The 11181-nt window shown below is 37.3% G+C and overlaps 1 protein-coding gene across 2 annotated transcripts; it reads left to right on the top strand.

Moving 5' to 3' along the window:
* The first annotated feature begins 167 nt into the window (after positions 1-167).
* LOC141600424 (calmodulin-interacting protein 111-like) lies at positions 168-8104 on the top strand. 2 transcript variants are annotated; one of them, XM_074420658.1, is made up of 11 exons: positions 168-583; positions 693-857; positions 1221-2062; positions 2668-2872; positions 3531-3738; positions 4287-4768; positions 5828-6254; positions 6358-6438; positions 6554-6744; positions 6824-7011; positions 7617-8104. In XM_074420658.1, the coding sequence occupies exons 1-10, from the start codon at positions 263-265 to the stop codon at positions 6968-6970; spliced, it is 3069 nt and encodes a 1022-aa protein (XP_074276759.1). In that variant the 5' UTR covers positions 168-262; the 3' UTR covers positions 6971-7011; positions 7617-8104. The 2 variants fall into 2 exon arrangements, with proteins under 2 accessions (XP_074276759.1, XP_074276761.1); XM_074420660.1 differs by having other exon boundaries at positions 7507-8104.
* Positions 8105-11181: the final 3077 nt, after the last annotated feature.

Here is an 11181-nt window from a genome sequence, read left to right as displayed (position 1 = left end):
CGCGCTTACCCTTGTCGTTGAGGTAATAGAATCTAGGCTGTGGTAATAAACATACTAAGCTTTGAAAAAAAAAAACGAAGGGAATAGATAGAAGTTGAAATTGCATTAAAGCTGTAAAATGAAGTTAAATGCATTTTGACAAAATTGAAATTGAATTTGTTCAAGTATTTGGAAAAGAAACAACACAATAGAGAGGCGCTATATAGAGCAATCCTCCATTCTACAAGGGTTTAGCAGTTGAGCACCAAATCCCTCATAAAAAATGCCATCAAAATCAAAGAAGCATTCAAAAACACCTTCACCATCTCCATCTTCATCTTCTTCTTCAAAGCTTCAATCATACAACAACAACAACAACAATCAACAAACTTCAATACAAGAAAAATCAGAAGAAAAGGATGAATTTCTTGAGAAAACCCTTGAAGAAGCTTCTTCAAAGTTCCCATCTTTCATCTCCAAATCCTCACTCATTGCTCTTCTTTCCGACTTGGATACTACTACTTCTCAACAAAAGGGTTCTACTATTTGGCTTTCTCATGCTTCCATCACTTCTTTCTCCATCTCTCCTGGCTCTCTTGTCTCCGTATCTATTCTAATTTCCAATTCAAATTTCATCTCTTTTCTTGGTAATTTTGCATATTTTTATTTATGTTAATGATTCAAATTGGAGGATGTTTTGTATCTTGTCACAGGTCTCCCTTCCTCCATTACAAACAAATTTCAGGAAGATGAATGGTTTGCTTCTAAGCTCTTTGACCGCCGAATGTAGTCAACAACTTGGACTTGATTGGGAACCCAAAACGAATGATAAAGCTGGAAACTTTTTTGTTCTTGCTACTGCATTTCCTTCTAATAAGGTAAGGTCAGTATTAGCAATTCTAATTCGTGACGTTATTGATCAACTGCCAAAACTGTTTCTCCGGGTATATATGCTTTTTATTCAGGGTTTTTCTTCAATGCTAATTCTCTGATCAATCATCATTCTTGTCCTCCCACATACAACATATATCTAGAGAAAAAGCTCATTTAATAATTGTCTGCGCATTTTATTTTGTGTTCAACTCAGTTTGCTGCTTTAATTCTGCTTTGCAACCCTGCTGATGACTGATTAGATGAGAAACTATAGAAGTTTTGTGCTACAACTCTCATTCTACCTACGTCGGCTTTAAAAAAAAAAAAACTCGTAACTTATACTGTATCTTCTTTGCTGATTTCTACAGCTTGTAAAGAATCAAGTCAGAATCTCTTCAAACCTGTCATACTCACTAGGCTGTCCTACTACTGGAAGAACTCTCTTTGTCCACTGTATCCGAGGTGGACCATTAAATAGCTTTGCTCATAGCAACCGAGAGCGTTGTGGCTCTCATGTGGATCATACCTTGGTTTGCGAGGAGCTATATATTAGGTCGATACCTTGTAAAACTTGGTCAATGGATATAGAGACGTCTTCTCCATTGAAAAAATTGTCAGACAAACCCATAGATGGATGTGAAAATGGTGAAATTTCTTCCCCCCGAACACCATCGTTACAACACTTGAGGCCATGCTCTCCAACTCCAAGCAAGTCAAGTTTACTCTCATTGGAAAGTTCGGTATCTCGTTTGAGGGAGACTAAGAGATCTTATTTTGATTCAGTTGAGATACAACAAGTATTGGCAGACAAAAATGCAAAGAAACTTCTGGAACATACTGCAGCTTCCTGGTTATATTCTCGCACTTTACTTTGCGGAAATCTTGTGACTATTCCTGTGCTCTCAAGGCTATGCCTCTTTGAAGTGGTGGCTATGAAAAGCTCATTAGCTAATGGAGATAATGAGGCCATTACCAATACTTCTCGGTTAATTCGGCATAGTGATGATGCATATATAATCAATACTGCTACAAAGATTAATATTTGCTTAGAGTCAGATTTTTCGTTTGAAACTCCTGACGGTAGTGTGTCAAAACCTGATAAGACATATGTTGATAAGAGAGATGAAGTTATGCAGTTGGGTGGACTAAGGAAGGAATACAGGCTTCTGCAAGATATTATTTCCTCGTCTATGAAGAATGACTTGTCAAGGTTAGTTTAATGCTGTTAATCTCCATAAAGCTTTTAAAGTTCTGGATGGCGTGTATTTTGTTATAACCGGATTAACCCGATTCACCTTTTTGACATTAATTTCTGATTTGTGTAGACATTATGGATCAAAGTGTATAAAATATAGACAAACTTTGCTTAGATTTTGTGAAGTGATAGAACATGTGCAGAAATGAGAACTGCATAGAAATATAATTAATGGATTTGAGTTACTAATCAGTTTTTTTCCTTTTTAAAAGAATTCAAGTATTTTTTTTCCCGGTATACTGGTTAATAATAATTAGTGAAATTGGCTTCACTACATGTTTCATATATGGCTATCCAAAGCTGTGGCATACTTATGAGTTATGACTGATCATTGACTGTAGTGCCTACCTCCTATACATCAGTAATGTGTGTGCATGTGTGGTTAAAGCAAGGTGTCTTCTTCCGTTCTCCTTTTCTTCTTTTTTTAATTAGTACTTTTTGTGAAATTACCGTGAAACTATGCTTTTAAGAAATGTTCATATTTTCCTAAGTTATGATTCCTTGGTTTGCTTTCTGTAAAATAATTGTCTGTATATCTTGATGAGCATTGACTATTTTAGTTTAGGTTTAAGAACTACAAAGGGAGTGTTGCTTTACGGCCCACCAGGTACAGGGAAGACATCTTTGGCTCAGTTATGTGCTCACGATGCTGGAGTTAGCTTCTTTAAACTGAATGGGCCTGAAGTCATCAGTCAATATTATGGGGAGAGTGAGCAGGCACTTCATGATGTCTTCAAGTCAGCCAGCGAAGCTGCACCTGCTGTGGTGAGATCATTTTACCTGAAGCACTCAATTTTGTACAGATTAATTTTAAGAAACTTAAGTTACATGAGATTTTCATGTTACGCTTCAAGTCACCAACTGTGTACTCCCTCCATCCCAAGTATATTGCTCCGATTTCTTTCTTCTGGTTGTCCTTAAATATTGCCCCCTTTCTTAATACAGTAAAAATAAAACAGTTAACATCACAAATCCTAGTTATTCCACCTCATTTACATTATCCTCCCCTTTTGTTTTTCACTTTTTCTTTTCTATTTTTTTCGCATTTTGAGGTGTACGTTCACCCATGGACGGTTCTAAAGGATGATTCATGTCAGCCGACCCCAAATCATTTTGGGATTAAGGCTCTGATGTTGTTGTTGTTGTATCACCTTTTCTTAAATACACAAACGAAAACAATATAAAAGGGATTGGGGGAGTTTTTTTTTCTTTTTTTCCTTTCCCCCCTTATTGATCTGAATGAGTGTCTCCATTGGCATCACCATCTTGGTATTTTTTTGTACATGAGAGCTGAGTGCTGACCTCTTTGTTGTTCACATCGCTAATGCCTCGTTTTTACTAATATCTCGTGTAGAATAAGTGGGTTGTGAATAGTTCCCATTCCTTTATATTTAAGATTGCTGATAAGGAATTATTTGCTTAGATTTTCATCGACGAGTTAGATGCCATTGCGCCAGCCAGAAAAGAAGGTGGTGATGAGTTGTCTCAAAGGATGGTTGCGACACTACTGAATTCAATGGATGGAATAAGCAGAACAGAGGGTCTCCTTATAATTGCGGCAACCAACAGAGTAGAGTGTATTGAGCCTGCAGTTAGACGGCCGGGAAGATTAGATAGAGAAATTGAAATAGGTATAGTTAATCCATAAGGAATCATGTCATTTTATGCGTAAGTGCGTCACTTAACAGAAATTTCACAGTAAAATATAGTGTGTCAAGACTATACTACTACCCCTCTCCCAACCAATAGATGATGTATGCATTTGGATCGGTTCTTTATGTGAGCACCTCCAAGTTGACTAGTGAGTCTCATATGCATTCTCCATCACAGAAAAATGCCTAAATACTGAACCTAAGGGTACATATCACGATGGAATACGGGGGACACAAGAGTATTAAATTGGATAACTAGATTAAACACTGTTGCACATTGGAGTGATTCTTTATGTAAGCACCTGCAATTGGGCTACTGAGTCTCACACACTTTCTAGTTTCTACACCCAGAAAACATGCCTAAATGCTGAATGTAAACAATATGGGGGTACATACCAAAATCGACTACGTGAGACACGAGTATTAAGTTGGATAACTAGATTTAATACTGTTGCTACCTCGTAACAAAAGTTTATCTGCATGTTATCTTAGTTTTACTTATACAAAAAAGAATAATGCTTATGCAGGTGTACCAACTGCTGAACAACGACTTGATATATTGACTACTATTCTTGGTAGAATGGTACATTCTCTTTCATTTTCCCAAATCCAGGAAATTGCTGGTGTGTCACATGGTTTCGTTGGAGCTGATCTAGCTGCCCTTTCAAATGAGGCTGCTATGGTTTGTTTAAGGCGATGTATTATGTCTGACAAAAGTACAGATGTTGGATATGCTTCTGATTTGTTGGTGGACTGTTTCTCTTACCCAAGCAATGAAGTTGCTTTTGACAAAGATCTAGATTCTGAGTCATTGGCTAATATGGAGTTGACAGACTCAAGTGATTCTGTTGTGTTCCCTATCTCTGGAGACGCTATTCTCTCATGTAACAACCAGAAAGTTGTAGCAACTGATAAATGTTTCTCGGTAACACAAGAGCATCAACTGAAGATTACCTTTGAGGATTTTGAGAGGGCAAGAATGAAAATACATCCAAGTGCAATGCGGGAGGTACGCTACACATTTTCTACATCATTTTTTCATATGGATATCTGATATAGATCTTGGGAGAACCCACCCCAAAAGCTAGCTCAGAGGGTGGTAGAGCCCAAGTCTATATAAATCCCACATAGGCCTCCCACACGACCGATGTGGGACTCATGTCCCATACCATGCAAATGGATCGTTACATTCCACCACGCTCCGCAACCAGGCGCCCTCGCCTGCTGGCTGTGTGCTAGAACCTTCTAGCCCCGGGCGAACACTGCAATACCGGCGTCACCAGCAGTAGGCTGTGTGCTAGAACCGTCTAGCCCCGGCCGAACACTGCAATACCGACGTCACCATAGGGCCGAGGATGCAGAAGGGGTGGTGGTTTGCTCTGATACCAACTGATATAGATCTTGGGAGGAAAAGCTAGCTCAGAGGGTGGTAGAGCCCAAGTCTATATAAATCCCGAAATACTATCTACCTTCTCCTCTCACAACCGATTAAAATATCGTTTATTTTGCTTCTTCTACTTGTCTTGTGACCCCACCCGATATATATTAATTTAATTGGTTGTGAGAGGGCGAAGGGAGAAGGTTGGAGAGAAGGTCGGAAAAAGAAGGTTGGTAGCACCCCTCAAATCCCACATAGGCCTCCCACACGACCGATGTGGGACTCATGTCCCATACCATGCAAATGGATCGTTACAATATCATTTTTAATTGTGCAGCTTAGCTTTCAGCCTCCTTGAATTGGATTTTTTTTTTATATAAATAAGATTGACGAATAGTAACCTGACTAAGTTTTGATTATCTGATCATCATCCGTAACTAAGTCGAATGTACGCAGCCCTACCTATATATATGTCAGAAAAGATCAAAAATTTGTTTCCGAGTGACCATTGCGTCGAAAATTTCGTCTGGTACTCTAATTGCTGCTCCACATACAAGAAACTCAATTCAGTTTTATGAGTCGTTTTGATTTATCCCATCATGTTAAAGTGAAATGGCAGCTAGAAAGATGGTATCCTCCTTTGGCTTCATTTGATTTATCTGCTTATTCTGTAACTTTTGTCTTGCGCAGGTTGTTCTGGAGGTTCCTAAGGTTAAGTGGAAAGATATAGGTGGCCAGGAGGAGGTCAAAGCACAATTGATGGAAGCAGTTGAATGGCCCCAGAAGCACCAGGATGCATTCAACCGAATAGGAACCCGGCCACCAACAGGGGTTCTGATGTTTGGTCCTCCAGGTTGCAGCAAAACTCTGATGGCTCGCGCTGTTGCTTGTGAAGCAGGGCTTAACTTTCTTGCTGTCAAGGGTCCGGAACTATTCAGCAAGTGGGTTGGGGAATCTGAGAAGGCTGTTAGGTCTCTATTCGCTAAAGCAAGATCCAATGCTCCTTCTATAATATTTTTTGATGAAATAGACAGTCTTGCGGTCATCCGTGGAAGGGAAAATGATGGAGTTTCGGTTTCAGATCGGGTCATGAGTCAACTTCTAGTAGAACTGGATGGTAAGGCAGCCTTTTTTGGGGTTACATGTTGATGTTGTATTTTCGTGAGTCTACTGTTGTAAAAACTGGATGTATAACGTTCAGAAAACCCTTTCCCTTCTAGGTTTGCAAGAAAGAGTTAATGTCACTGTGATAGCCGCTACAAATCGTCCGGACAAGATTGATCCTGCTCTTCTTAGACCAGGTAATCTAACGGGACCTTCTCGCGGATGTACATGCTGGGTTCATATGCTTGATGCTATTTTATTTTCCACTTCCCAAGCTTTGAATATTTTCCTGACAACTTCAATATTTGATAGGCCGGTTTGATAGATTGCTGTATGTGGGACCCCCTAGTGAAAAAGACAGAATCGACGTCTTCAACATTCATCTGAGTAAAATGCGTTGCAGTTCTGATGTTGACTTGAGAGAGCTAGCTCGTGTCACTAAAGGGTGTACAGGTGCTGATATATCATTGGTTTGTAGGGAAGCAGCCATCTCAGCCATTGAAGTATGTTGATATCTGGTTTTATATTTTGTATGGTTTTGTCTTATCTTCTGGGAAGTGTTGTAATAGTAAATCCTATCAGGAGAATCTTGATGCTTCGGAGATAAACATGGAACAGTTGAAGCGTGCAATTCTACATGTGCGCCCATCAGAGATTCAGCCTTATCAGCAATTGTCAGAAAGGTTTCAACGGCTAGTATATTCCAAGGATCTATCTGAGGACATTTGATGTCACCAGCAGCTTAGCAAAACAAAAGCTGCATCATCCTGGTAAATTATTCTTTTGTTTTAAATTTGCTTATCTTTAGCCTCTTTGTCCAAGTCAGTAGTAAAAGAAATAGTCAGTAATTTTGTGTAACTTCGAATGGTTGTGGAAGACAGTCATATATATATATATATATATAAGAGTGACAACGCTTATCAATAAGCCCAGCTGAAGAGCACATTGAATTATGACATGCATCCTTGTTTATATGTTGGGCTTCTGGTACAAGTGTCTTCTATACGAGAGTTTTTATTCTTTTGGCCCTGTTAAGTAATGGACTTTTTTAGAAGTATTTTGACATCTTGCATAATCGCATTTTTTTAGAAGTATCTTTAGATTTGTAAAAAGTATGTGGCCGTTTTTGACATCTTGCATAATCGCATTTTTTTAGAAGTATTTTGTCCTATCTTGGGGGTCCTTTTTGAGGTAGATATTATATTTAGTTGCATACTTGCATTAAACAATAATACTTTACTCATGCTTTTCTTCTTTTAATATAGTAATACTTTACTTGTAACACCATAATTGGCCGTTATTCTAAATGCAATGTTTGCCCATCAACACCGCATTATGGCATCAAAGATGATTGGTTTTTTGTATGGTGAAACAGGAACCCGATGAAGCGGATCCCTCGACTCACTTATTGGTTCACGGCTGCCATGTCTCGTCAAACAGCCTTTCTAGATTCATCGTAAAAGTTTTGGAAGGCTAATCAAGTCGGGGAAACCGATCTGAAGAGAAAGAGTGAAGCGAGATTTGACATGGTTAGGTCGATAATAGAATTATTGGAGAGAGCCTAAGTAGATACAAGAATACAACTCACTAACTTTTGGGAAGTGGGTAGCCTCCATAGACAAGATACCAAAATGAGTTGTTGTTAATTTGTTATAGGTGAATTAGACACGAGCAAAAAAGAAAAGTATGAGGTGAGTTTAATTGGATAGAAAAAACCAACAGAAAGTCGACAACTAAGAAATGGGAATCAGTTGAAGAATTATCTAATAGGGGTGGACCCTTTGATATTGTTGGTTTATTTGGGCAGATTTGTTGCTCTCTAAATTGGTATAAACATTTGGTGTTTGATTGGTCTTCATATGTAGAAATTTTGTTGTGTATTCATTTTGCTTGATAAAGATTGCTACCCTCTACAGCTAACTTGGTCTCCTTGTGGGCTCCTTTGTTGCCTGTTTTCACATTTTTGCATTTGGATATCTTTTGGATCTTCACTTCCTAGAGCTGACTAGTGGTAACAATTGGGTCAGTTGGGTCGAGTTTAGGTCGGGTTATATCGGGTTCGGCTCATATCGAATCAGCCTACCCTTTTGGGGTTCGGTTCATATCTGATCGGCCTACCCTTTTGGGTCGAGTCGGTCATTATCGGGTCGGTCAATTTAGGTTAAATGATGTATCAGGTCGGGTCGGATCATTATCGAGTCTAACGATTTTATCGCATTACTTCATTTTTAACCATTAAAATTAGTTTTTTGATCATTATTTGGTATAGCTGCTTCATTATAAGTCAAAGGTATCAAGCTATAAACTAAATCGCTTTCAATTTGATCAATTTTAAGCTTAATAACTATCGGGTCATCATTTTAATCGAGTCAAACTGGGTGGTTCCATGTCGGTAAATTCATTTGATTTTAAAAGCCGTACATCTAATACGATTCTTAAAACTGTACCGAGGTTTACACTTTTGCTCACCCCTACCCGTGATTGTGCCGTATTTAATCACAACGAGGTTATAAAAATTTTGAAGGTTACCTAAAACATTGTTGACTAAGGTTTGGAAATTACTTCATCTGTCACGGTCATTTGTTTGTACTTGGTTTTGGCACAAAAACCAAGAAAAAAGGAGATCAATTATTACCTGATAAGTAGATCAAATTGAGTGTGGATGATCAAGTTGTCCATCAAAGATATTCCTAAAATAGAAAGGTAAAAAACTGAATGAGATATTAAAATAAAATAAGTAAATAAATAACCGAGACAAATGGAGTATGTCTCAAGCCGAGTTTTGATACCATGTTTAAGGTGCCTGTTTCATCCTCTCAGTATAGATAGATGCAGAGAGGTGGATATCATTGACGTCAGAGAATGATATGGACCCCTAGTTTATATAAATGAATGAATGAAATGGAATTGTATCTTTGAAAAGTTCAAGTGAATTAAAATTCACAAATGAGTCATCTGTGACGACGATATATGTTACAAACTTGCGACGGATACTGCCCTTTTCACAAACGAAATGACCGGAAAGGTTAGTGAAGAAGACACGACGCTTACCTTATTCCCTCTCCCTTTTTGTTAGAGGTCACAAACTTGTAAAGGGATTAACCCGTCACAAGTAAGACTGACTGATTAAAATCGGTGTTAAGATATTTTTGGTGGAGTAGTGGTAAATGATATACTTCCTTCGGCGCATTTATTTATTTATTATTTTTAATTAAAATATATAATTATATATTTTTTATAAACAATAAAAAAGACAAACAACCACATAAATGAACGAAAATAGTATATTCATCTCATTATCGAACTTAAGGCCGAATTTTGAAAATTTCGAAATTTAGTTAAAATTTTCGAATTTTTCCAATGCTACCTTATACTATTACCACTTCGCCCCTGCTGAAAATTTTCGCCATGCTAACTTGAAATACTAGCTCTGCCACTGAAGGTAACGGTTTTACTGAAAATGAGTTAATATAACTTAACTAAATTGTTGAGCTCGAGTTTTTACAATTACTCAAGATTAAGAAACACCCTTTATAATCTTCCTTGACCCGATTTATATTAATTTATTAATATAATATAAACCAAAAATTAATGGAGTTTAATACTAAAACGTAATGTGGGAATTCTGGTATGATGTTATATAGTTTGTTGGTGGAAAATAAATGGGTGCCACATTGGTAGAAGGATGTAGATATGAGTTTGTAAAACCTTAAGGATATGATAGTTTAGGTGATTAGGGCATTAGCAATAGAGGTTTATTAAAAGGTTTGTAGGATGACATGTTCATTATTTTGAAGGTTTGTCAACAAACCTTCTATTGTTGGTGATGAGTGTTAAGGTTCATGGATGAGAGGGGTTACAAACTAGTAACCAGGTTTGTGGAAAGAAAGTGTAAGAGGGGAAAAGTATAGTGGGCCATGATATGAACCTTGAAGAGGTTTATTTGTTGTTGGTAGAAGGTTTGTAGGTAAATTAGTTTGTAAATTAGTTTATGTGGCATGAGAACAAACCTCTTAGAAGTTCATGAGCAATAATCTGTAAATGATGATGTCAAATCATCCGAATGGCCATATGTGATAGTATGCCCATATGGGAATTCAACCAAAAGACAAAAGATATTATTATTATGTGTCGTCTTTCATGATTGTACTTGTTTCATAATTGCATGTTTTTCCTAATTTTGGAGGAACATTAACAAACTTTTTATTTAGGTTTTGGCATGGCTTTGATATAGGCTTATAGACTTATCTCTTTAATAAATAGGACTATATATCTTTTAATATACTTGGTCCATCACATTTGCTTGAATGATCAATTTGTGCAAATTCGCTCCTTCTTGTCCATTAGTGAAAATTGAACATCCTTTGGTTGCTTTGGAAAAAGTGGACTTTGAAGTGACGGATATCATTTTCTCTCACAAATAACCCAAATAGAGGAGAGAGGAAAGTACATGGGAGTGCCCCCACCTTGTCCCCCCTATCCGTTTTGTGAGTGACATTACCCGTCACGCATCTCGACCCCTTCTTGAAGACTAACTGTTCTAATTCCCATGAATTATAAAAACACGGTCGTTTGTTTTTCTGTTTTTGAGAAAATGTGAAGAGTTGACGATTAACAAGATTTCTCAGTGCTTTCAAAATAGAGAAATTGAATTATCTAATTCCCTCTTTCTTATAAAAAAAACCACACAAAATTTTATTACTAGATGATAGAACAGACAAAGTTATCGTCCACTTAATTATAGATGACTGAAGTAATTTCATAGAAACATACTGCGTCGATCCCATTTGCTTGTTCAAATTCACCCTTTCTGTTCCACTTTTATTGGTTGTTTTTTAAATATAAGGATTTTTTTAGTTTATGATGCAAAAATGAAGGTTGTTTAATCTTTTTTTTTTATTATTATTATTTTTATTTCAAGAAAACGGAAATTGTCAATT

The sequence above is a fragment of the Silene latifolia genome, chromosome 9 (assembly GCF_048544455.1).
Source record: "Silene latifolia isolate original U9 population chromosome 9, ASM4854445v1, whole genome shotgun sequence".
Taxonomy (NCBI): domain Eukaryota; kingdom Viridiplantae; phylum Streptophyta; class Magnoliopsida; order Caryophyllales; family Caryophyllaceae; genus Silene; species Silene latifolia.
This window is presented reverse-complemented; position numbering and strand designations above follow the sequence as displayed.

Coding starts and splice junctions, on each gene's coding strand:
- LOC141600424 (XM_074420658.1), top strand. CDS start 263: ATGCCATCAAAATCAAAGAAGCATTCAAAAACACCTTCACCATCTCCA. Junction 6,255..6,357: donor ACTTCTAGTAGAACTGGATG/GTAAGGCAGCCT, acceptor TTTCCCTTCTAG/GTTTGCAAGAAAGAGTTAAT. Junction 6,439..6,553: donor TCCTGCTCTTCTTAGACCAG/GTAATCTAACGG, acceptor AATATTTGATAG/GCCGGTTTGATAGATTGCTG.